Raw genomic sequence first — 24715 nt, forward strand, 5'->3', positions numbered from 1 at the left:
ATCTCGAACCTACAAATATCATTCAAATATTGCTGCTGTATGTGTACTACGTCAACTCCACTCAATATCAAGTTCATGCAAAATGTCGTTAATTTTCTTTCTTAACTAGAAAAGAACTTTGGGAGTAACGTAAATACGAGCCATATTCTATATTAATGCTTATGGTTGTAAACCTCTCTATTAAGTTGTCAGTAGCGTTAACAATTTGGGGTGAAGTTAGGAATACTCAAAATTACGATCATTAACAAGAAAATAAATTTAGCAAAGAGTAATATTTAGAATTATACTATCTGACTTCTCAATAATAAATATAGAGTATCTATGTAACATGTTCGTAGAACAAGAATTTCCCTGACAAAGATAGATCTTAGCTTCTTTCCCGACAGAATCCGACAGAATCCGACAAAACCAGCCAAATGCCGTGCTGTGGGTCCGACGGGCCCGACGGGCCAAGCGCTAATAACAACCTCCGGAGTCGGGCTTTCTCATTGATAAATGTATCATTGATCTTCCTGCAATTTCTACTTCACACAGTAGAGACCTTACAATGGCGGCCGACGGCCATCGGACCCGCCCCACGCAAGCATGTCTCACCTGCAAGACTCGTAAGAAGAAATGCAACAAGGGCCTTCCTTCATGTAGCTATTGTATACTGTAAGTGCTGAGGCTCAGGCTGTATGATCCCGAATAATGCTTAGGACTGGTGCACAGGAAAGATCTTGAATGCCGCTACGTTTCGGTTACTCGCCGACGTGCTTATGCCACCCCAAATACCGACAGCTCAACGCATACAACAATACACCGTGAGATACTGACCGCAGAAACACTTGACGATCTGGCGCCGCCCAGGACAACTCTTCCAGAACCTGTAACTACTCCTAAAAAGACCACTCTATACCGTCCGCTCTTTGAATGCTTGTCAGTACCTAGCCCAAATCTGACAATCTGCAACGAATTCCAGAAGCGTTAGCCGCCGCACGCCATTACTAACAAAAGTAATAGTGATAGCGTCCACCTCGAGGTCCAAAATATCATTCGTTCGACTGGTGAATTTGTGGACGATCTCACGGCTCGCTATTTCCGGAACTTCCATGGCCATCTGCCCATCATTTCCCGTACGCGCTTTCAGCGTAGCCTCACCGCGACGGGAGCACCCCCTAGTGCTGACTCCTCGATTTTACTACTAACTATCTGCTTAATTGTATACCTCCCGAATCCTGAACTGCTTTCACGAGCCGGAGACACTATCGGCCGACAGTCTCTGTATCTCGCCGCAAAGACACTTCTCGCACAGGTCCAGGGGTGTTTGCAGCCTTCGATTCCTCTTATACAGGCTTGCCTCTTGCTAGCCACATACGAATATGCAAACGGAAGGCCAGAAGTTGCATTGGTCACGATTGCGGGCTGTGCGCGAATGGCCTATGCTGCTCGTATCCACGACAGCAGACGCCATAATATGATGAATGGTGACTCTAGACTAGAAGTCGAAGAAGCTACAAATACGTGGTGGGGCATTGTAATCTCTGAACGGTAAGTATTTCTATGTAATTAGACAAAGCATCTATGGACTGACACAACTCTTGTTCGTGCTAGAGCCTTTATTTGTGAGGTAGGTGATTTTGAGCAACCAATGGCTACCATTTTACCTGCTGGGGATACCCGGCTACCTATCGAACGCGAAAAACTTGATCGGGGGGATCTCCTCAGTCTAGATTCTACGCCTAATATTCCTGTCTCGTGTTTGGCCATAACAAGCATTGGTGGCTTCGGCCGTGCAGCTCAAGCATCTTGCCTCTTGGACCAAGTCTTAAAAGGCTTAGTCATACCAGATCTTACTACTAGGCTGCCTCTGCTTGAAAGCCTGGACAGAACTATCCAGTCATTTCTAGCCGTTATCTTATCCCACAACCCAGATATAGCGTGGCCGTATTGCACAGCGCTGGCAGTGACAGTCAGGTAAATCCCCCACCTTTTACGAGACTACTAAGCCCTAATTCAATGCAGAGCATTGTTCACATTACACGGGGCCATCTTAAACATACCACAACAGGTCATTTCTGCCAATTTTAGATCCCTGGAGGAATGGAAGAAGAGTTCCATAGCTGCACTCGATACTGCTACGACGATGGTTAACGATATGGTGAAATGGCATTACAGTACTCTGCCTTCAGATGGGACCAATGATACGTCTCCAATTCACATCTATGTAGTTCGTGCTTCGATTAAACATATGCATACTCGGCCATATAATGGAGATTATCCTTGGTCAGAGAGAGCTGAAAACGAACTCCAGCTCTATCTGGACAGGCTTCAGCACCAATGGGTTGTCTCTTATGACTGAGTCTTTTAGACTGATACCTACCAGACAGTCTCTAATAGATGGTGACTTGCTAGCTTCCCAGGTAGTAACGAAATCTATATTCAAATTCTATGGTGTGGCTAGTGAGTGCATGGTAGGATTTAAAGAAATTTTCGAGCTGGAATTCAGCTACCTAGAGACCTAGCGGTCGTTTGAATATACAAGTAGGTTGCTTATAAATGAATGTGAGTCTTTGTAACCCTCTTTCCTTCTTTATATGCATCTAGCACCTCGTTGACGCTGTCAGCCGACAATCCCTTCTTCACGACATAGTCCTGTGGCTTGATTTGACCGGTCTCAAGATAGTAGGGGACTCGGGACCAGAATTCGGCCGCAAGCTTAGGATGCGCTTGCGAGCTGCCAAAGACATCACGTACATCGAACCCTGCTCCCTTTCCCAGGACTTTTGACTCATCAACTTTGCCAAGAGGTATTAGACGGGCCAGCGCGCCTTTCTTGCTGCTTGATAGTGCATTTAGCGCGAGCAATTGTCCATCCGGAGGGCTGATAGCATCATAGGCGTACACTAGATCGTCGCCTACTATATCACGAATTTTGGCAAGTATTGTGTCGTATCCAGCATGGCGGTCGATGACATGAGTAGCCCCAAAGGATTTCAACTTGGTCTGATCCCCACCCACTACTATGATGCGCCCAACGTTTGCGAGCTTGGCCAGCTGGACACCGAATTGACCGCAGTTGGAGCCACCTCCGACTACCAGAATTGTCGTGTTGGCGTAGTCAAAGTCCTTAGCAGCTGGCAACCACGGCGCAGGGATCTGCAACGTGTCGAACAGAGCCACTAAAGGCGGAATGATGTTGGTAGGCAAAGTAGCAGCTTCATCGTCCGTAATAGAATCGGGAATCTTGGCCAGAGCCCCCAACTCTGCGATAGCATATTCTTGCAGGCCATTCTGCTTCGAACCCGGCGCGAATGACGGTTGATACACGATACGATCGCCGACTTCAAGATCAGTGACACCTGGGCCCAGCTTTGTGATCCTACCGACGACGTCGTTGGTAAGAACCGAGGGAAGATCGGCGTCATCTGGGAAGTCTTTTGTGACTGGGCTAAGATCTCGAAGAATGAAGAGGCCCCAATCACGGCTCTTCTCGTCGTGAGGGTTGAGGCCGGCAACAGTCACTTTCACCTGCACCTGGTCTGTGCCTGGCTCAGGAATAGGCCAGTCACTTACCAGGGTGACCGGTTTACCAAGCTCCGACACGATGAGCGCTTTCTGAGTGAGAGACATACTGGCCGATATGCGAGTGATGACTGTGTTTGCTGAACAGAGTGAGTGCTTTCTAACCCGGTAAATATGGGCTACGAGCGAGTATTTATAAAGCGCAAAACCAGACGCTATGGAAGCCTGCTGATTAATAAGAAAATGGACTGTCGGGAAGTTGTCGGAGATCTATTTACTTCTGTCGGGCCCGTCGGCCGCCACAAGTATTACATGCCATCAGCAGATCCATTATTCTTCTACGCGACCTATATTTATTGTGTAGTGGCTAGTTTGCACAAATTTTCCACTTTATACGATGCCTTACACTGCCTTTAATTATATGCTGGTTTATGCGCTAGAGCCAATCAATGAAGCCCTCGCCCTCCTTCCAGGTTGGGACCAAACCCTAAATAGCCACGAATAGGTAATCACAAATATAGACATCTTAGAACTGATATGTTGCTGCAAGATACTACCTAGGTATAATTTTACATATGTACCATATACATAAATGTAATGTGCAGCTACAGTATATTTTTTGATTAATCAGACCTCCTTCACTGACCTATGCCGAGCACTCACTAAGCGTACTATGAGCAATTATGACCGCTCATTGTTCGGCCTACTGCTCATAGTGATTGCTCACTGAGTAGATGTTAAAAGTTGCTGAAAATTCATCAGGGGCGATGAATCAGCCATTTCACCCGAGGAATTTGCTCATCCCACTTCATTCCTGGAAAAATGTTGATGTGTGAGGGTTTAGACGAATGATCTTAATGGTACTATTACTGTCTGTCATCAAGGTTTCACTTTAGAATTCGATCTATCTTAGAACAGTTACATCTTCCCATGCAGAGGTCCAATCAGTCCCTTCTGCTCGAGCTCTTGGGACCGTGTTCTCGACTGCTGGCTCTTTATCAGTGGTGACGGAAAAGCCAGTGTCCTTGGGATCGTTGTTAATATACTTAATGTAAATGAGCAAATATTAGATGTTGACGGGAAAAAAAATCAACAAATAATCAAGGAGTGCATGGCGTGGAAGACAGGTTTCAAAGGTATTGATGGTGTGGATATATCAGATTTGAGAGACCAATTGGAGTCTTATTTTAGGGATTAGAGAGGCAGTCTGGACGATTCACCAGGATGGGAACCGATCAACAACAATACGACGACATGGAAGATTCTAAGCCGAGCAGAATAAGCTAAGAGGCTATGTTCATCCTTCAGCCGCAAAAGTTCTGAGGAATTCAAGTAGAATCCATATATAACGTCGATTCGCTCTTGAGAAATATCAATAAACTCAAATTCTAACATTTGGAGTTGTGATCAATCTAACCTAGCCAAAGACCGCATACAATCCTCTACTAAAGAAGATCGTTAAAGGCTGATATTCAGGACTGCCATTTCACGTTTTGATATATATAATTTTAAAGCATCGCTTGAATATAGCTGCTTACTAGTGAAAAAATATTATATATCATAATAGCTTTCCCAAATATCTTTAATTTATTAAAAAGTTCGACTATATTCTAATCTAGTTGAATTTGTACCATATTTAACGAGTAAATTGTTGCTGAGTAATCTCCCTAGCGTGTAGAAAGTTCAACACCAATGTTTGCATCTTCACTTCGGTGCAACAGCCTCTCGACTCCGTCAATCATTGAGGGCATGCGTTTATTTAACAGTGCCTAAACAAGTACAATTCGCAGCCGTAACTCTGCGAATCGGTAATTTGGCTATTTTCAATAGGACCGAATATATCATCCTTGAAATCAACGCCCGCGAGGCTGAATATAGAGGTTAAAACGAACCTGAATATCCTTATGGATTCCGACTCCGACGCTGTGGCTAAAAGAGCTTGCAATGCTTGCAGAGCAAAGAAAACTCGATGTGTAGCAAGCCGAGACGTGCCAGGCGTCTGCAAAAGGTCCGTCTACGGGATAGCTCTTGAGGCACAGCGCGCGATGGCTAATACAAATTCGAAAGATGTCAGCAAAAGAAAGTTGAATGTGTCACTCGCGCTTTAAAGCCTGCAGCACGCAGGGATCGACGTAAGCTCATTCTGAGGCGTACTTTGCTTGACTTGAGAGACACCAATTTTGCTGACGGAAAATAGTTTATAATCGAATAGCTCATCTCGAGAAAGAGATGGAAAATGTGAAGAGTCGCCTACCAGCGGAGCAGTTACAACATCCTCCCCCAGCAGCCTCCCAACAGTCCGAAATTTCCATCACGCCACCCATCTCCCGGATACATGCCCAAGATTCCCAAAATAGTAATAATCATACATCGAGCATTCAGCTCCAGCCGGATGTCCTTACTAAACAAGCACTTACTCTAGAGCAGGCCGACTTGTATTTGAATCGTTTTAGGAAGATGTCCCAATTTTGCCCTTATGTTGTTCTGCCAGAGAATGCCACAATCGCTGATCTTCGTCTCAGCAACCCCTTCCTTCTTTTGGCCATTTTAGCCTCTGCTTCTACACCTGACAGGCCCCTTCAGGTATGGCTTAGCCATGAATTTCTTCAACAATTAAGCGAAACCTATGTCGTTAAAGGAGAAAAAAGTCTCGACATGCTGCAAGGTCTTTTAGTATACGTGACTTGGTATGAATACACCGCGTTGTTATTCGCGTGATCACTTCGATATTATATCTTACACTGATATCTTGCAATTCCAGGTACCATCTTCATTTCAAATCGATAAATCGACTTCTTGCCATTGCTGTGTCCATAGCCATTGAGCTTGGAATTAATAGACGTCCCCTTGTAAATGAAAAAGAACAAGTCGCCGTGAAATTTTCATCCACATTGAGTCACGGACTGAGAAATTCTGGTCCTGATTTTTGGAGTCTTGAGGCAAGACGGGCTTTTATTGGATGCTACGTATTATCCTTAATGTACGTTCTGTTCTCATTTCGTCTTGCACCCAAGTCACTAATAGAAATCAACTAGGTATTCCAGTTTGCAAAGAAAAGTAAATACTATGAAATATACAAGCTATCTCGAAGATTGTGCAGTTTCTATTGCAACCGAATATCAAGTCTTGTCAGATCTGACTCTTCCTCATTACCTTCGAATCGCCCGGTACTTTGAGCTCGTCGGAGACGCGTTCGGCTATAACCTCCCAAATAACAACCAAGATAAACTCTCCGAAGAGACGATACAATTCTATATTCGATCTTTCGACAGCCAACTGCAGGAACTAGTCAAGTCAGCAACCCAACCAATGAATACAATTTGTGAGTTTCCTGACAAAAGCTTTTTTGTACATTTCCTAAGAGCTCTAATTAGTGACTCTCTGGCACCGCGTGGCGGATATATACACGCACGAGATTGGACTATATGGCATAGTCGAGTCCAATATTTCAATAAAACAGACCGAAATTCTATTCAACTGCACCACTGCGGCACACAAGTTTCTGGATTCAGTTCTCATCGCAACCAAGAAAGACGTGGATTACTGGCCCACGTTTCTGCTCTCCCAAATCCATTACACAGTAACCATCGTCACCAAACTCACACTGGGGGTTAGATCACCTACTTGGAATGCGGCAGAAGTTCGAAATATTATTAAATTAGAGTTATATATCAACGAAATCTGTCACTCTTTATTGCCATCTTCGCATGAGCCGTCACACCAGCTGCCGCAGCAAATACGTGCGCAAAACGATCCTCTCTATGAGTGGCAGGAATTCATTACTTCCCAGTGGCACATCGCTAAAGCTCGGTATAGTGAGGGGCTCAAAGATCTTGGTATCTTGATCGCTGAACCGTCATCTACAGAGCCGTCCTCGCTGACACAGGCATATTCTACTGCCGATGAGCAATACTTGTCAAGGATTCCTCAGATGGGTATATCGGCTTCTACAGATATAGATATTGTGGATTTTCTAGCAGCAGATAATTTATGGTTCATGCCCAATAGTTCGATTGATGGGCTTCTATGACTCCTATGTATTTACTGCTATATAGTTAGGAACAAAGATATGAAATATTATCTGGAAGCTTTATCTAGGTTAGTAACAAAAAAGGCCACATATATATATACAACCGATCAATGATCAATATGGACAGTCGAACTCCCAATGAGAAATCCAGGAGTAATAGGCTGGATGTCGAGGACATATTCGGTCAGAAGTTGACTTATGCAGCCTTGACTAACATAGGGCTCGTCATACGACATCTGGACCTGCTTGACGCTAGAATTTCTGCCACTGTGACTAATGCTTAGCAGGGTAAGCTGTCTTTTATTTTCGATATCTACAAGCTAAAGCTATCAATATCTCCCCACGTGCAACTCTCGAACGGATGTGCGTAGTTTGGGGTAATGTATAAATTGATTAAATTGGTAGTGCGGAGCTACATATAAAGCTTAACCATTACAAGTCGAAGGAGTTAAAAAGTGAGATTGTGTCATAGCATCCTACATCAATACGTACATCATATTATTTTGAAATTTGTATTGGATAGGCACAACTACATAACAAGTCAGCTTCACATCGGCTGCGCATGAAGTATATGAAGAACGCATTTCAAGGTAATTTTCATATAAGCTACCGGATGTTCGATAATCTAAAGTACGTTGGAATTGCATCTGAGCGATTGACACAGCTTGGTCGGTCGCATTATATTCAATGCATCAGCGTTGTCTACCAGTACCAGAGCAGCTAATTAACGACCCTACTGAGGACATCTGGAGAATTGAAGACATTTAAATGTCTTGATTAATCTACGCTTCATGTCAAGATGAGAAGGGAAAAAAGCTACAGATTCGCCCAGAGCAATGGGTCAAATAGTCAATGTCTTCGAGCCAGCATCAGCTTATGTAGAACAGCTCAAGCAATATAACAAATCAACTACTGACAGGCACATCAATGTCAGCAATGATTGAGCAAAGTACAGCAACCGCACGTTGAGGATATCAAAAGAAAGGAAAGAAAAGCAACACAAATCAAGCGGAACCAGCAAACTCCTTGAATGTGAAAATGTGAACACGCCATTTCCGTGAGGTTTTTCTCTTTGTACATCCCGTTACAACTCCGTAAACAACAGCACAAGTTTTCCCTTGACTATCAACCAGTCAACATGGAACAAGACCTCCGATCCATGATCCACCATAAGATAACACGAAACAGCCACGTAGATTCCAACACCGGCCATGCGAGATAGAAAGGCACTTTTGTGGAGAATCGAGATAAATAAGAATTAATGGCATTATTTGAGACAAGCATGACGATCCTTGCAAGGGCCGGCGACTGCAGGTCCTAATGAAGGGTAATTCTGGTTATCTTCGCTCTTCCGTGTACTGCACCCCTTGCATAGCTGCTACAGAGCCATTAATGAGAGGCGGCAAAGTTCGCGGCTGATCAACAGCCATACCCGATGCATATGTAGGGTAAGTCCCGGGCTGGGACGACCCGTTTGTTTGCGGGCCATTTATTGAATGGCTATCATATAGTCGGCTCTGTCCATTGACTTGCTGTCCGCCGAGTTGGGCCCGCAGCTCCTGTACCTCACGTTGAAGATCGTTTGTCTCCCGACGTGATGATGCAACTTGTTTTTCGAGCGAGGTAATATAATCAATAGCTGCAGGGACACGTTAGAAACGCAAAGTTGTTATAATCGTAGCAAATTTTCTAGCATACCTCTCGTCAGTGTCTCCCATTTGCTAGACTTGTTATTTTGGCTTTGTGGAAGTCTCATTCTCAGCATCTCAAAGCAGTCCTTCATTTCACTACGACGCTTTCGCTCTGCGAGCTTGTGGGTCACTCGAAGTTCCGGAGTTCGGCTGTATGGTGTAGCATTGTTAGCGGCCTCAGCATCGCCCATAAGACCGCGTACTTGTTTGTGCTGGAGCGAATGGTGGTGCACACTCTGCGGCAATTCTGCAGAACATACGTCAGTGGCGATAAAAAGCATAATTGAAGCGGGGAAATAAACCATACCTTGCTGACCACGGGGCAGCCGTGTTTCCGCCGAGTATACACTGCTGTTAAGAGACTCTGCCATACTCCCCTTGCGTGAGAACGGGGTTGGTGTCTGCTTGTCTTGGGAGTTCAAACTCGAGCTAGAACGGGCGACATCGGGATCGGGAAAAGCATAGGCCATCCCAGCCGTCGGAGCCTCTGCATTGTAGATCTCAGATCGAGGGTTGGATGAAATCGCCGGGGCAGTACGTCCGGAAGTGAATCCGCGTTGATCGCCACCGCGGGGACCCAGTGGAGACAAGGGCTGGCCAGAATATCGCGGGCCGCGAAAACCATTGGCATTGTTGTAGTCGTTGGAAATCCCTCGCTCTCTTTGTAGACCAGAGACAATTGAAGATTGGGAGGCGTTCGTGCTGTGGTAGGGGGAGGCTGGGTTAATGGCCAAAGCGCTGATCCCTTGGTTCACTCGGCTATCAACACTGCTTCGTCGCGACTCGGGGGGTTCAATAATGCTGCCCCGGTGCGACACAGCTTCAAAATTCTGATTGATAGAAGGAAGGTTGGAGGGAGGCTGTGTAGCGGCAAAACCTGGGGATGGATGGGCACCGGCGGGTGAAGGAGTCGTAGATTGGTCTTGATTGAGCGGCGATCGGTCAGAAACGCCCGAATGGCGGTTGGGAGATGGCTGCGAGGAGTTGAGGAAAGTCATCGAGTGGTAATTGTTGGCGCCAGTGCCGTTTGTGGTTTGCGAGTAGGTAGATGATCCTGTACCGTCAGCTTGACCCAAGGCAGACATGGGAAGATAACACATACTTGTGCTTTGAGGCATAGACCAGTTGCCCGAGTCCCGCTCGAGCGTGTTCATTGAGCTCGCTGGCGATTTTTCTGCAGGAGGAACATTGCTGTTGCTCATGCTGGCAGTCAGCGTGGATATCGATGGAAGGGTCTGCGTTGTCATCGCTGTGGGAGGCGTCTGGAAGCCAGGCTTGATGTCCTCCCAAGGCCGGTGTGCCACAGAGGGTTCCATCATAACGATTGGCTATAAGATGCGCGTATAAGGACTTTGTTTGCTCGAAAGGCTCTTATTGCATGTCCCAGTCGATTTCCAATGGCACGTCGAATTCTGGTTTCTCCTTCAATGAGTGTTTGTAGCGCCCGACCCTGTAGTGTCTCTCCGCGAGACAATCCTAATTGTACTTGTCGATGAGTATTGGCCGAAAGATTGAGTACGGCGACAGAAGTTGAGCCCAGCAGTGAGGTCGAGAGCTTTAAAGGAAGCACAGGGCCATCAACTCGGGTCTCCACGTGAAGTGAACCAAACCTACAACCACCACGCGAAAGTCCCCTGTAGCGACACGTCAAATAGTCGGGAGGGCGTCACGCAATAGAATCGGCAAGGATCGAGCAGGTCTCGCAGCGACCAAGGCAGAGGGCGGTCGTTGTCGTGGGCGGAAAAGACAGGTTGCTCGGGCTGAATCAAGGAGGCGCGGGCGAGGCAAGGACGAGCCGCGGTCTGATTCACCATTAGCATTAACATCAGCAACTCATGTCGCGATCGACAGGTCATGCAGCAGAGGCAATTGCGTGGCAGGAGAGGAGAGGGTTGATTATTGAATATTCAATATCCAATATTCAATATGCGATGCGGAGAGAAAAAAGAAAGGAAAGGAACAAGGCTCACGGTTATTGCGTGCCTATCTGGTCGGCTACCGAGGTACTGCCCCACGAGCCACTGGGCAGCTGCAAAGACAGCGCGATATAGAAGTTAGATGCTATCGAATATCCTCGTCAACAGTGGTGGGAATAGCTTCGATTCGACAGGCGACAAGAGAAACAGAAGAGAGCAGCGATGGACTGATGTCGTTGCGCAATGAGGCCAGAGGGACACAAGGGTGCACAATTAATCAAGGGAGCAAGCGAGGGTGGAGCAGAAGGTGGTAGGTAGTTATCCTATTGCATTCAAAACGATGGATTGCGATGATAATCGATCGATAGTCGTTGAGCCAGAAACAACAGCAAGCTGGCAGCAATGCAAAATTAAACACCAGGTTACGTTAGGGATATGACGGGGACCGAGCGAATGTTCATACAACCACCAAAGCTATTTCTACGGCGCCCTCCGGCCCAGAGATGCGTCTGCTTCTAATAATACAGAAACTGCAACATCTGTGGCTCTCTGGCTTCCCCCACAGGGCTAAACCTCTGATTGAAGTCACGGCCCTAAGCGCCATCGACTATGCTACATTTGACCGATTTGGGCCATTACTCGTCGGCCGATGGCACAAAAGTGGAGGGTCTCAATAATGGATCTTTTTACACCCACGTTTTTTTTTGCTTTTTGGCCAGGTGCCCACTTTTTCCCTACTTTCTTTTTAGTTCTCACCCCAACGCCGGGCTCGCATCACCCATCGTCGGACGCCCCGTCGAGTCTGCACTGCACATTCTTGACGTGCTGGTCGTTTCTACAGGCCGGTGGGCGAGCACAGCCGTGCAACGCCATCAGATGATAGCGTGCGTGTGTGTAGCAGGGTGTGCATGGGCGTGCATGGGTGAAGAAACGAGCACCCGGAGCTGCTGCGTGGCAGAAGAAAGGCGAGCCAGGCCTGAAGCAGCTTGCTAGCTAGCAGCCTAGCTGATGCAACACATGGCGAGGCGACGGACAGGCACGTCGAGAGCCGGCCGCCCAGAGAATGATGTGCACTAGTGTCTCATCCGTGACGGAGACGGCGAACAAGAGCTGCCTGAGGGAAAACCACGAGGTGTATCCGGGGAGGGGGGGCCGTGTGCAGGAGGATTGCGGGTCGTCCTGCATGATGATTGCATGGGGCAGTACTCCATACAGCGGTATTATTGAGCTGCACGCCTTGCTGGCTCGCTGGCCAGTGGCGTGTACGAGGCAGTATTTACCGGTACCATCATACTACCATGTCGCGTCGCATTGGCCGGGCCCTGAATTACGCTGCCTCGTTCCGGTCGGCCAGGCGATCATACAACTCGAACTTCAATATTGAAATATTGGTTATGCGACTGAGTAACCGAGCAGCAGACAATCAGAGTGGCACTCACTCCCTTCCACTACCAAACGAGCATTCAATACCTGCTGGCTGTCGGTCGTAACGAATATTACCGTCCGTAACGTGGTATCCGGCGTGTAGATCGTCGGGGGTAGCGTCCGGCTGGTCCGATTTCTCCAAGCGACTTACCGTATACGGAAGTAGTCTTTTGGTTTTCTTTTCGCTTTGGTGACACAGTAGTGCGAAGCCATCGTTAATATTCATATTATGATCAAATCCACAGCACGCACGCGCGAACCACTGACTGGCCACCACGCAACAAGCAGACGTAAACGTCAGCGGGGAACTCTCGCGATCCACGGACACGCGAGGGGCGCTTTGAAATACGCGAATTATTGTATTTGCCCTGAAGAATCTGCTGTTGTCGACTTTTAAGAACCCGGTAAGTATATACACTCGTTATGGGCTCCTCCGCGGAGTTAGTCACACCAATACTATTAACGCATATTAATGAATAATGAGCAGATACGATCTTTTCCGACAGTGCAACGATCACATTTACACCTATAATAATAATGTATGACTCGTCACTCTCAGCCAATAACGACCGAACATGAACCAGTTTCATAATCGCCATTGTAAAGTAAAGCAGAGTAATACTAGGAAATGCCTTGCTCACAACCCACAGCCGTGCGACAATAATTGCTAATTAATATGAATTAACGGGCGGATCGTCGCAGCCACATGCACGTTCGTGGCAGCCAGAAAGCAAAAGCGCTGGGTAAGCCGTGCGTCGATGCAGGGTCTACCTCCGAAACCAGTGTTTCCTCGAGCATGCTTCAATCCGATTTATCGAGGCCACACGCTAGTTGTTTTTGTTTTGTTTTGAATGATGATCAACTAGTGACAAATAAAGCAGCTCCCCGAAAATACTCGCAAGCTGAATAAAATGTGCCAAAGTAACATCACATCAATAATCCGACATTATTCATCGTGCGGCTTAGTCAGGGTGAGATACATGCATGCCACGCAAATGCCATGCCATGCCAGCCACGCCGTTTGCCATCTACGTAATCAAGGGATATGGCGTATGGGCAATGCCAGTGATTTCGGTCAATGTCGCCACGAAGGAAGGGGGAGGCACGCGGACCTCGACGGGTGATTCGTGTTCACGTGGCAGTGATATACGGATAGTTACTCAGGACCCTTAACTATAACTAATCAATATTGTTCTTAACTTCTTGTTAATCGTGGCAGTAATTAATATATGAGGTTGATGAATCTAGGGCCGCTTGGCATTCCTTGCTGCATCTCACAGGTCCAATTTTGGACGCATAAACTATTGCCTGACGATCCGACATGACCAACTTGACGGTCGATGGACACTGCGATCTAGTAAATCAGTGCTACCCTGCAGAGGTCGGCATTGACTGATGTAACTATTCATACCAGACATGTAAAAAGATGGATGTAAGGAATGCTGGAAAGGATGCCAACATCCATCCAGTCGTAGAAGTAACTTGTTACGTGCATACGTAGCAGATTATCCAATGTTGAACTATTGATAAATACTCACTGTCATATTATTTCTTATATTATCCTTTTACTCCTAAGTCCAAGTGTTAACCTTCAGTTCAAAAGTCAAACTATCGGTACTCAAATCCGACACGGCAAAACCCCCAAAATTGGGAACGACAACGTAGCTAAAGGAAACGCTATGCCCAAGCAGGCCCAGGCAGGCAACACATGGCAACCGAAGCGCAGATCCTCTCGGATGCTAAAGCCAGAATGGCCAGCCGCCCGTTGACACAAAAGTAGGGACGTGCGCGGAGCAATTTCCTACGTATTCACAATTTCAACTGTATTTTGGCGATGCCGCTGATTCGCCGATTCAAACAGCTCTTGATAGTGATTCTATTTTATTAATAGCGTTATTGAATAATAGGTATTAACCGAACACAATCAAAGCATCATAGACCATACGAACCAGTAATATTAATGCCGTTGAGCCAAGGATTCGGTGGTAGGTTGACAGATGTCTATCCACGCTGCAACCTCGCTGCATGCAGTCACACCGTTATCAGTAGTCACCTACCTAAACAGTATGATTGTCACGCTTTTGGATACCCTCGACTCCATGTCCTGCCGGGTTTCGATTCCGCTTGAAATTGTATCCGAATGGCGTCGACTCCGTATACGTTCAGTGTCCATCTATTAATATCGAATAAACAAGCGAGGCTTATCCTGCATTATGTATGGTAATTGTGCGTCCCTGACTCCCTGCCCAATGGATAATAGCTCACGGAAGTACGTCCGTTTCAAGTAAGCATCAATAGCATGAATTATGATTATCCCGGGGTATAATTTAGGGAACCACAATTAAATATGTACCGATTCGGCGTTGCAAATGGTTCAATGTGATTTTATTCGTTGATATGATTATGCTTTGAAAATCTTCAGTCCTGTTTCCCTGACATTACAAGTTAACATAATCCGAGGTCCAGATAAAAATTCGGGCTTGGTTGAAGCTGGTCTGATAATCTAGACACGCACGAGCGCTCTTAGTCGATAGTCGATAGTCGACAGATCCATTTATCAATAATGCATAATTGTCTATATGTAGATCATTTGTAGTTGCTTAGCCCAGTCTATCTCGGCTAGATTTTCAAATTCGATATTAGCGAATAGCAATATGGGTCATCGTCTTGAAAACGTCCTGCCTAAATTTCGTAATACGAAACATTCTTAGCAACCGTGAAACATCAAAGAGCCCAACCTACATGGCAGCTACAATCATAATAGGCATGGATTAAAATCCGAGTGTGACTGATATGGCTGATTCTCGCGGTCAATAAAACTTACCAGACGTGGCTATGCAATGATTTATCGCGCTTATACCGGCCACGTCTCCCACATTTTCGAAAGATTCTCTGTAACTCGCTGACCGTATGCAATACATAAGAAGACTGAACTGGTCGGAATTGTTATGCCGAACATAAGCTCTGCCGAGGATGTAATTGCACCACATGGCTTGGCTGGGCATCGGGGCTTTTGCAGGAAGCGGAGACTTGTTCACAATCGTATACGGGTAATAATCCTCCTTTGAAGGTGCTGGGGTGGCGGGCTAAGTAGTTAAGTAATATTATGTACGGTGAACACGGTGGCTGATTTCTCGCCGTTTACGCCCCAGATTTTTGTCGAAGGATTTGTCCCACAACATAATCAACTGATCCTGCGAAGAGAAACATTGACGCCCAAAGTTTGGCATTTATGTCATCGCGGATGGCGGGTTTGAAATTTTTTTCGCCCTTTCAGAGGAATTAATTCGGTGACCGTGACGGCATGGCCCTTGTTCAAAATCGAGACAGTTTCAGCCAGCGTCTTTCATTGGGTTTATTATTTTTGGAAATGAGTCTAATGCGTAGTACCTATATTAATTGATGTATATTTCAAAAGGTACTTGATATGTATATGTAGAATTCAACCTTTGAATTTTTGTCGCGCCAGTCATACATCAATGCTGAGTATGTTTGGGTCGAAATATTCGATGCACAATGAGTCAAGTATCTCGCTAATGTTTCAGTTCACATTCATTATTGATCCATTCAGACGTATGCTACATATGAGAAACTGATGGAACTGTGAAGGTGTACATGTAGTAAAAATTCGCACTAGAATTGAATGTTATTGATTTGATCAATTGATATCGTTGATGAATTCGACGAATTGATCGAAACGACCATTTGAACCCTTAAATTCTTTAGGGTCAATTTCGAATTTGTCAAATGTTATTTGATGGTTGAAAAATATATTTCGTCTACATCAATAGATACATATGTACCCATGTAGCTGGATTCTGAACCAACATGTACAACACTGAATTGATAGCTACAAGCGCTGTTTACAAAAAATAATACCCTAAATTTATTCATCCTCATCTTCATCAGCATATTCCACCCCAATCTCTCCCGTTATATCCCATCGGTCCCCCTTGGCCGCAGCACTGACATATTTGACAAACTTGAGTGTGCCGCTATCTCGAAGCACGATACTCATACGGTTCCAACCTGCTGCCATGCTGAATAGAATACCATCATCATCGCCCTGGGCCGCCTTATATATTGCTGGATCAGACTTGGCCTTGCTCTTGTCGGTCGTGTCGGCGTCTATTTCCATTTCGTTGTCGCCATCGTCCCCGGCCATGTAGATTTCGTATCCACCAATGGTTGACTCTTCCTCTGAACCTTCTTTAATAGTAGGAGCCTTTTCTACCTTCTCGTCGCCATCGTCGCCCACTTCGTCATCCTCATCATCCTTCTCCCAGCCTGGAGTCGGGGTTAAACCAAGAGTGAATTCCAATCGTGGTTCACCACCCTCATAGCTATTGGCTAAGGTGTAGTCTTCGCCCCGCCGGAATCGACGAGCCAGAATATTGTAGCTGGTGAGGCGATCTGCTCCAGTAACAAGTGTGAGCCATTTTCGGAAAGGCTGAGAAGGCAAGAGCTCATTGAGTAGTTCCTGGATAGGAGAACTTGTCTCTGACTGAACTTGCGGTTGTTGGAATAAATACCGATGTTTATGCGGCGGGCGAGCGACTTTCCAGGCTGTGTTTTCCTCAATGTCATCTGAAGATGTAGGTAATTTATCTTTTTCTTGTTGTTCAATATACTCTCGGACCCGGGTTGCAAACTTTTCTGACAGGACCTTTTCTAGGCTGAGTGAAGAGTCATTCACAAAAGTATCCGAAAGCTCCTCGGCAATGTCTGGTGTCAAATAAGATGGCGCAAGGAACTTCAATAGCAGGTTTATGTCAGACTCAGTAAGCTCGTCATCCTCTGACTGGGCAACTTCTTTGCCTTTGCCCTTGCCCTTGCCTTTTCCTTGGTCAGCTTCCCAGTCAACGACCTGTGGTTGCGGTTGATCAAATGCATCGCCTCTCCCTTGAAGCTGTGAGAGACTGCTTCGTTCCGCTAACTTTTCTTCCAAGCCCGGTTCATATCCATCTTCGCCTTCTTGTGGAATATGATACCAGCCGCTGATGGCCATACGTACGCGTTTTTGTTTGCCCTTCTCTTCCTCCGATGGATGGTAGACCTCTTCGACGTCATGGAAGCTTTCTCCTGGCTGCACAGTAAAGAAGCTAAGTTGATTGAAAGCCGGAGGTATGGAGAGTGTGTGGTCTGGACCAGGAATTTTGATATCTTCGCCCTTCTCATCCTTGACTGTCTTGGTTGGGAAAAGGCGCAAGGCTCCACCCCATGCTGCCTCCCATGGGGTATCGGGATCGGTCAAGTAAAGAATGTAGCTGAGACGTCGACTTCCAATGACATCGTCGTGGCACAGTAAATGACATCCTTCCGTATAGACATTAATAGCCATGTCGGTTTTCTTCCCGCTCAGTTCTCCAGACCCCGTCAGCGATGATAGATAGTGGCGGAACTTGGCCGAGTAGAGAGCATCGCGTAGCTGTAGAAGAGAGGGAAGCCGCGATAGAGAAGCATCATCCAGTCCATCTAGATTGGCAAGATCGCCCGATTGAAATATCTTGTAGATATCCGTTTCTTTCTCGGTGAAGGAGAGGTTTTCTTTAATTTCACTGCGGACGGAGCGCAGAAGTTGCGGTGCGATCAATGGAGAGATAACACCGTGCTTGTACCTTGACAGCATTTCAATCGTCAGTACAATAAAATCTTCTTAGAACTATTCATTTATTCGAATCGAGACTCACGGTGCTGAGGTGGCGTATGCCTGCGTATATTTATCGAGTTCGGCTGGCACGAATAAACCCTCACGGAAGCGCGAGACGACCGTTTCGTCGGGGAGAGTTCGCTTTTTCGCCCCATGGTCACCATTAGACTGGTGAGAAGAATCCTCAGTCTTGCGCTTCATGGTGTAATCCGTGATATGGTTGATCAATTCGTAGTATCACACAAAAATTTGTTCGCCTGGGCTGCTTTGCGATATGTTTTTTTGCCATGACGGACAAAGGCGGTCAAGGAAGGCGGTGAGAGGTGTGACTAGAAGCAGCTGAGATTGAAGATGCTCGGTTTCTCTCATAGATTACTAATATCTGAAGGATATCTGAGCAATAGCTGAGTATTTGAATATGGCCCTTGTATGAGGCTGTATAATTACTACCACGCAGCTAAACAAATTGTCACATTGCGTAGTAAACAGCGGTATTAAGATAGTAACATGTATATTCTAGCAACCAACTACCTCGGGAGCATATCAATATCAACTCTCGACTGATATGAATTCGGAGCAATACTTTTAAGTTATAGTCCCGACAGCAATGATAATATAATAATAGTAATAACAGGCTTGCGAATTGTTATATATTTATAGCTGTTTCGACCTGCAGAATAGAGGTTCAGATCTGCAGCCTGATTGGATAGAATAAGCCGGCCGTCTACTGTTGTGGTTGGCCGAAGCTATTACTCACCACCAGAGATCAATGTGCTAGCCCTGTTCCAGCTAGCGGCGGCGGGAAGACAGAAAAAACAGTCATTGATTGGCTGCTGGTAGCTTCCCTGCTCGCTAAAGCCAAGCTAAGCCCACGCTAAGGTTTGGCGGCGGCTGCGCGATGCAAGAGCTACGATCATTCTCGTCCAGCCAATCCTCTCCCCAGCGCTCTCCTCAAACAATGATGATGAAACTCATCTGTGGAAGCTCATTTGGACGATCATCTGCCGCCTCTCTTGGCTATTTTGTAGCCATGTTCTCATTGGACCGCGCCGGGCCTAGAATGCGACCCGTGTTTGTGGGATCCATCCATGCCGCCGACCACCGATGTTGAAGATTAGTAGCCCCTCCAATCGGAGACTTGAGTTTCTTTGCTTTATTGACGGAGATGTGACCTGGGCATGCTGGGTGATTGGGATGGGCTATTTCTAAAAATGTGTCATGGCTTGGGCATGATCCACCCTGATTCATGCTGGTTACCAGTTAGTCATGGACGTTCGAGTCAAAGGCCTACTACAGCCTAGGGTAAATAGACCATGCAGGCGGGAACTCTGGACTTCTCTCAGCTTTTCCCTCTTGCATTCTCTATTATTCCTATCTCCTTCTTTCCATTCTCTTGCTTTGTCCCTCGCTGTGTGAATGGGCGTTTTTGTTGAATGAGTGTTGTTCCTATTGTATTCGTTTGCTTTGTTGGAACAAGTCGCTGGTCGACTCTTATTGTGAGTGCCTTGATGAATAGTCATTGATACAATCACTCATTGACCTATTATTTAGTCGTGATTCATTGTTCGATACCAGCTGCTCTCTTTATGTCTCTTGCTTTTGACACGGCCGACCGTATTATCGACTGAAGTGCCTCTGCTTGCTACTATTTTTCAACTTTCATGCCTCGAAAGTGCATATGGTATTATATTTTTGCTTTACATATCTCCGTCGCAACAGAGAAGAACAGAAAAAATCATGGCATCCAGTAATATCCCAAACGCTAACATGACGCGAGGCAGACTGCGCCGCAAGAACCTACGCATGAATCTTACAATCGATACAGAGACCGCTACTGGCTTGCGGCCTCCTGAGAGGCCCAAGTTTCCATTTTCTTCCCCGATCATGGAAGAAGTTCCCAGCCCTGAGAATTTATCAGCCGCAAGCGGTTCTTCTGGAAGCGGCAGCGAACAAGCGAAGCCTAGACTTGTGGGTAGACTAAGCGGCCTGGAGTCTGGGACATCGCTCAGTAAGAATGACTTTGAACGTGCGCTTTACGCAGATCTGGCACAACCCATGCAGCAGAAGGAGGCGATGCACTGGACTAGTTCTAATACTAGGAATAAACAAACCGCAAAACGGAAGAGTGGGATCATGAAGAAATCGCATCGGCCCACGGGACTGCAGGTAGTGACTAATTTCTCGAGAAATCTAGAAAACGCGGCTATGACAAAGAGGCGGAACGAGGACGCTGGTAGTGGTACTCCAAACCGTGCAAGCCGCTCGTTGATTGACTTGAATGGCTTAAAAACCCTCGCAAGAGCTCGGGAGAAGGAGAGACTGAAAGAGAAGCTTGATCACCGCGCTGTGCGTTCAAAAGGTTCAAACGATGCCAAATTTGCCAACCAGCAACAAGGGAATGGGAGTAACTACGTCTCTCCAAATTCTGTACAGACCGGATATGCACCAACTTCTGGGCTATCCCCATCGGATGGCTCCCTTATGATCGGCCTACGGGTGACAGATGAGGATCCAACTACTCAACATCCACCGCGTGATTTGGGAATTGATAATATGAATCCTCCACCAACTCCCTCCATCCTTATCACGCCTGCAGACAAGGAGCCACCCTGGACACCGGATAGCCCAGAGAATCCACGACCTCGTGCAACCTCTAGTGTATACTCCCAGCCTACCCCTCGCCTTCTACAAAATGAAGACGTCCCACCTGTCCCAGCTATTCCGGCATTTCACTCGATGGTTAGAGGCCACAATGCCAATCAGATACTATCTACCCAGAATACTCCAAATTTGAGGACCGAACGTCCTCTGTCTGCTGACACGGTATTCGAAGATGAAGATAGAAAGTCATATTTTACAGAAAGCAAACAAAAATCGAAATTGAGCGTCAATACGACTGACGCCAATAGACATCCCTCGCAAGGATGGTGGACATATTTGCTGTCTCCGCTGTTGAAGCGCTCGAGTACTATCTCAAGTCGCATTACTGGATTGTCGCCTGAGCAGCCTCCTAGTCTTCCCCCGCTTTCGACTACATCAGTTACTTTTAAGGATGCAAGCGTTAAGGTATTGAGTGAGAAAGAAACCTCCCACTTCTCTCCGGATACACCTGAAGACGATCTTCACAGACATGCCACAAGGGATGTTTGGGGCAGCCTCGACAAGGAGACTTTAAATGGATATTCTGTCCCTTCTACTCGCGACGTAGCGGCAAGAAGTGTTTTCCATACTGGCAACGGATTTGTGCCAAACTATGAACTGCATGGCTCGGCTGCTGAGTACTACCAGGCTAGCGCCCACGATTTGTACAGCCATGAGCCATATTTCGAGTGCATTGGCCATATTTGTTCGATGACAACGGCGAAACGACGAGCGGAGTTAATGAAGGAGTTAGAGGTACAGAATGGCGAGCTAAACGAAAAGACACTGGCTAGAGGCACATTGGATAAAAGTGCCTTACTGGCCCTGATCGACCTTCTTGTCAATCTGAAGAAGCCTTCCGTTCCCGAAGAGGAGACTCCGCAGGGGACTAATGAAATTGCGAACGAAAACGAGAAAGACGTGGATATTTCAGATAACCCATTTCTAGATGAGTCTGAGAAATTGGCTGCTATGGAAGGCAGTAACAGAGGCTCCACGCCGTTGAATGGCGAGGAGGTGAAGCGTACGCGTGAATTGTCTTCGGGGCCTGCACCACGATCAGCTTCGTCGCCAAACCCATCTTATCACAGCCCCCCACCGCCATCTGTTGCGTCGTCGCGTGGTTTTGATAGAGGTCCTATTCAGGAAGCCCCGCAAGTTATGCCTGCACCCAGGGAAACAACTCCAATCCCAATGCCAGTGCCTTTCGAGCAGCCTCAACCACAAATGTATCCTCCACAAATGTATCCTCCACAAATGTACCCCCCACAAATGCAATCTGCACCAATGCATCCTGCAACGATGGCCCCTGTGATAATGTATCCTCCCATGATGCCGGCAACAGCGGCGCCTCCGTCAATGCCAGTCGAACCAATACCCTCTACAACTGCACATATGCCAGTACCGCAAGAGCCGCTCCCAGAACCAGTAACGTCCACAGGGATGCACCCTGTGCCGATGCAACAGCCAACGTCCACAGAGCTAAACCGAGAGCCTATGTCGTCCACACTAATGCCAACAGGACCTATAGAGACTGTCCAATCTACCTCAAATTCTATGGCAATGTCTCGCCACCCAGAAAACCCTTTTACGGACGAAGCCGAAGATTTAGATACGACTACAACACCCACTCCGGCGATCCGCAGACAAAGCCCTGCGGTCGTAACAACAAGGTCTCCCCCTCCAACCGAAAACGTTTCACGCAATATCCCCCAAGGTTACGGGAATGAGCTACCGCCATACTCTGCATCACCGCCAGAAAGAAATGATCCCCGGAACCGCCCGCCACCAACATACGTCGCCGAAAACCAGCGGTCTGTACCTCCCGGCCCCATTTCTCCAGCATTTCAGCAAACAATGGCAAGCCATGGTGGGATCCCTCTGTCGGATGTAAGCCAGCCGCACGGTGAAAACCTGAACACGGCGAATGTCCGCGAACCTCACCCTTATGGCGAGGCTGCTGTCGCTGTAGAAGCCCTAAGAACAGCCGAGGAAATAGACGCTCGTCGCCAACGACAAGAAAAGAAAGACGCCCGGAGGAAGAAAATGGCAGGACTATTGGCGTGTTTCTCAATGAAAGGCTCTTCTAAACGGGAAAAACGAAAGCGACAGCGTTGGTACTGCTGCATTATTGCATTCTGTATTTTGGTGATCGTGCTTTCGGTTCTTCTCGCAATCACCCTCACGCATAATGTGGACTCTACCCCCGTCCAGTCGCAATGGTTGAATCTTACAGGCTATCCTCCTATGCCAACGGGTATCATGACTGTCGCGGGGCCGGATCCAGCTATCGACCGCAGTAGCTGTGTTGCACCATCAGAAATGTGGAGCTGCGCTCTCCCGAAGGAGCAACAAGACAGTAACGCCGGGTATCCGGCAAATCGACCGAATTTCAGATTCGAGATTACCTTTCAGAACGGAACTTATTCGAACAGTACCGTACCAAAGGATCCGACCGCCACGTCAACTTCCTCAAGAAGATCTCTGCTCTTATTTGGCAAACGTGACGCAGAGCCATCTCCCACACCGGCCGTACCTCGGCTGAGCGACCAGACTTTCTTGGGAAATACGACTGATAATATAACGTCCCCATTTGCTGGAGAAGATACTCCGTTTTTCATCACTTTTCTTTCGCCAGTGGACGCGTCCAGCTTCAATAAATTGAAAAGAAACAATGGCGATACCGGCTTGTCTGCTACTGCAACCACCACCTCATCACCGAGCACAACTAGCTCTGGCAGCGCAAGCAGCGCAACAACAAGCACTGGGGGCTTAGCCGACATCTCCAATCTTATCCCAGCACCGGACATTGCGTCAGATGGTACTGCCGCGGCCGCCACCTTGTACCCATTACCAGTGGCGCAGCCAGTCAGGTTATACAACCGAGGAATGCCAACTGAACACTACGGATTCTACACGTACTTTGACCGGAGAATATTCATGAAATCCAATGTCAGCATGACAGGCGACGGGGATCTCAAGGACCCTTTTTCTGAAGACTCGAACGGTGGTAGTACCAAGGATGATGCTAGTGCACAGTGCACATGGTCGCAGACACGGTTTTTGGTGCGTATATGGACGCAGCCGAGCAACGTATCGCAAATATCCATCACGTCATCCTCGCCCAATAACACCAATACAGCAACTGCTACCGCGACTGTGACTTCGACTGCTTCTGCATCCACCACACCTTCCTCGTCTGCAAACAACTTTACTTCTCCAGGGTCTTTCCCTTACCCCATTAGTCTAACCGTCGACCGCCACGGCGGCCTGGCGACTAAAAAGCTGATATACTGCTATGGCATCGAACAAGGGGGCTACTATAATCTCACATACCCGAAACTGGAAGACGAGGACAGGTCCGCAGGAGGAACAATTATACAGCAGTCCCCAGGCTACGTGGCATTAGCTGAGATCGTCCAGGAAGGTATCAGCGATAATCAAATTGCGCCTGTGGATGGTGGGTCAGGCGGTTGTGAGTGTGAGTGGAGGAACTGGGCTTCTGTTTCTTGATTTATTTCCTTTCTTTTTTTTGGGGCCGAACATGATGGGTTTAATATTGCGTTGGGAAACCTTCTCGAACTTTTCCTGGAGACAAGTAAGCGTGAACTTGTTTTGCATTAGCATTAGCGTGGCGGTTTCTTTTTTTTTTCCTTTGTTAATCTCTTGTACGGCCCCTTGATAGATTTTCTTGCCAGCGTTTTTTGTTGGTGACTCGAAAAAAGTTGCATGTATACAAGTGTGTTTAAATATCAATAATGAATGTGAAAAAGATAAGTATTCGATTTAATTCGAATATAAGCTATCTCAATAATTCCCATCAACTATGGGAGCAAGATACATCGTGTATCTACGTTTT

General features: G+C 46.9%; 7 protein-coding genes across 7 annotated transcripts; 3 read left to right on the forward strand and 4 right to left on the reverse strand.

The window, feature by feature from the left end:
• Positions 1 to 512: 512 nt before the first annotated feature.
• BGW36DRAFT_419425 (uncharacterized protein) lies at positions 513 to 2454 on the forward strand. Its single transcript, XM_046219459.1, has 5 exons — positions 513 to 654; positions 712 to 918; positions 1003 to 1530; positions 1594 to 1956; positions 2005 to 2454. Exons 1-5 carry the CDS (start codon positions 548 to 550, stop codon positions 2339 to 2341), a joined length of 1542 nt encoding a protein of 513 aa, XP_046068038.1. The 5' UTR covers positions 513 to 547; the 3' UTR covers positions 2342 to 2454.
• Positions 2455 to 2459: 5 nt separating this feature from the next.
• BGW36DRAFT_386866 (putative alcohol dehydrogenase) lies at positions 2460 to 3990 on the reverse strand. The gene has a single exon (XM_046217050.1). The coding sequence runs from the start codon at positions 3610 to 3612 to the stop codon at positions 2533 to 2535; it is 1080 nt and encodes a 359-aa protein (XP_046068039.1). The 5' UTR covers positions 3613 to 3990; the 3' UTR covers positions 2460 to 2532.
• A 1244-nt stretch (positions 3991 to 5234) lies between these two features.
• Positions 5235 to 7832, forward strand: BGW36DRAFT_464621 (uncharacterized protein). The gene is made up of 6 exons (XM_046222258.1): positions 5235 to 5512; positions 5572 to 5636; positions 5702 to 6191; positions 6266 to 6484; positions 6540 to 6826; positions 6879 to 7832. The coding sequence occupies exons 1-6, from the start codon at positions 5409 to 5411 to the stop codon at positions 7532 to 7534; spliced, it is 1821 nt and encodes a 606-aa protein (XP_046068040.1). The 5' UTR covers positions 5235 to 5408; the 3' UTR covers positions 7535 to 7832.
• A 1039-nt stretch (positions 7833 to 8871) lies between these two features.
• BGW36DRAFT_400144 (putative HLH transcription factor) lies at positions 8872 to 10541 on the reverse strand (the record flags this gene model as incomplete). The annotated part of the gene is made up of 4 exons (XM_046218605.1): positions 8872 to 9173; positions 9233 to 9472; positions 9533 to 10279; positions 10328 to 10541. The coding sequence occupies 4 exons, from the start codon at positions 10539 to 10541 to the stop codon at positions 8872 to 8874; spliced, it is 1503 nt and encodes a 500-aa protein (XP_046068041.1).
• A 149-nt stretch (positions 10542 to 10690) lies between these two features.
• BGW36DRAFT_40938 (uncharacterized protein) lies at positions 10691 to 11178 on the reverse strand. Its single transcript, XM_046219105.1, has one exon. It carries the CDS (start codon positions 11079 to 11081, stop codon positions 10836 to 10838), a length of 246 nt encoding a protein of 81 aa, XP_046068042.1. The 5' UTR covers positions 11082 to 11178; the 3' UTR covers positions 10691 to 10835.
• Positions 11179 to 16452: 5274 nt separating this feature from the next.
• BGW36DRAFT_431280 (putative oxidoreductase) lies at positions 16453 to 18417 on the reverse strand (the record flags this gene model as incomplete). The annotated part of the gene is made up of 2 exons (XM_046220964.1): positions 16453 to 18184; positions 18257 to 18417. 2 exons carry the CDS (start codon positions 18415 to 18417, stop codon positions 16453 to 16455), a joined length of 1893 nt encoding a protein of 630 aa, XP_046068043.1.
• A 3660-nt stretch (positions 18418 to 22077) lies between these two features.
• Positions 22078 to 24369, forward strand: BGW36DRAFT_386877 (uncharacterized protein; the record flags this gene model as incomplete). The annotated part of the gene is made up of 1 exon (XM_046217051.1): positions 22078 to 24369. A coding segment is annotated over one exon (2292 nt), but the record flags the coding sequence as incomplete, so codon positions are not given.
• Positions 24370 to 24715: the final 346 nt, after the last annotated feature.

This window comes from Talaromyces proteolyticus (genome assembly GCF_021365285.1).
Source record: "Talaromyces proteolyticus strain PMI_201 chromosome Unknown BGW36scaffold_11, whole genome shotgun sequence".
Classification (NCBI taxonomy): Eukaryota; Fungi; Ascomycota; class Eurotiomycetes; order Eurotiales; family Trichocomaceae; genus Talaromyces; species Talaromyces proteolyticus.

What these genes read in the sequence shown, in the direction of transcription:
- BGW36DRAFT_419425 (XM_046219459.1), top strand. Translation starts at nt 548, where the DNA reads ATGGCGGCCGACGGCCATCGGACCCGCCCCACGCAAGCATGTCTCACC. An exon ending in TCATGTAGCTATTGTATACT is followed by an intron (nt 655 to 711) that starts GTAAGTGCTGAG and finishes ACTGGTGCACAG; the next exon opens with GAAAGATCTTGAATGCCGCT. An exon ending in GGCATTGTAATCTCTGAACG is followed by an intron (nt 1,531 to 1,593) that starts GTAAGTATTTCT and finishes TGTTCGTGCTAG; the next exon opens with AGCCTTTATTTGTGAGGTAG.
- BGW36DRAFT_386866 (XM_046217050.1), bottom strand. Translation starts at nt 3,612, where the DNA reads ATGTCTCTCACTCAGAAAGCGCTCATCGTGTCGGAGCTTGGTAAACCG.
- BGW36DRAFT_464621 (XM_046222258.1), top strand. Translation starts at nt 5,409, where the DNA reads ATGGATTCCGACTCCGACGCTGTGGCTAAAAGAGCTTGCAATGCTTGC. An exon ending in TGCAGCACGCAGGGATCGAC is followed by an intron (nt 5,637 to 5,701) that starts GTAAGCTCATTC and finishes GACGGAAAATAG; the next exon opens with TTTATAATCGAATAGCTCAT. An exon ending in TGCTACGTATTATCCTTAAT is followed by an intron (nt 6,485 to 6,539) that starts GTACGTTCTGTT and finishes GAAATCAACTAG; the next exon opens with GTATTCCAGTTTGCAAAGAA.
- BGW36DRAFT_40938 (XM_046219105.1), bottom strand. Translation starts at nt 11,081, where the DNA reads ATGACCTGTCGATCGCGACATGAGTTGCTGATGTTAATGCTAATGGTG.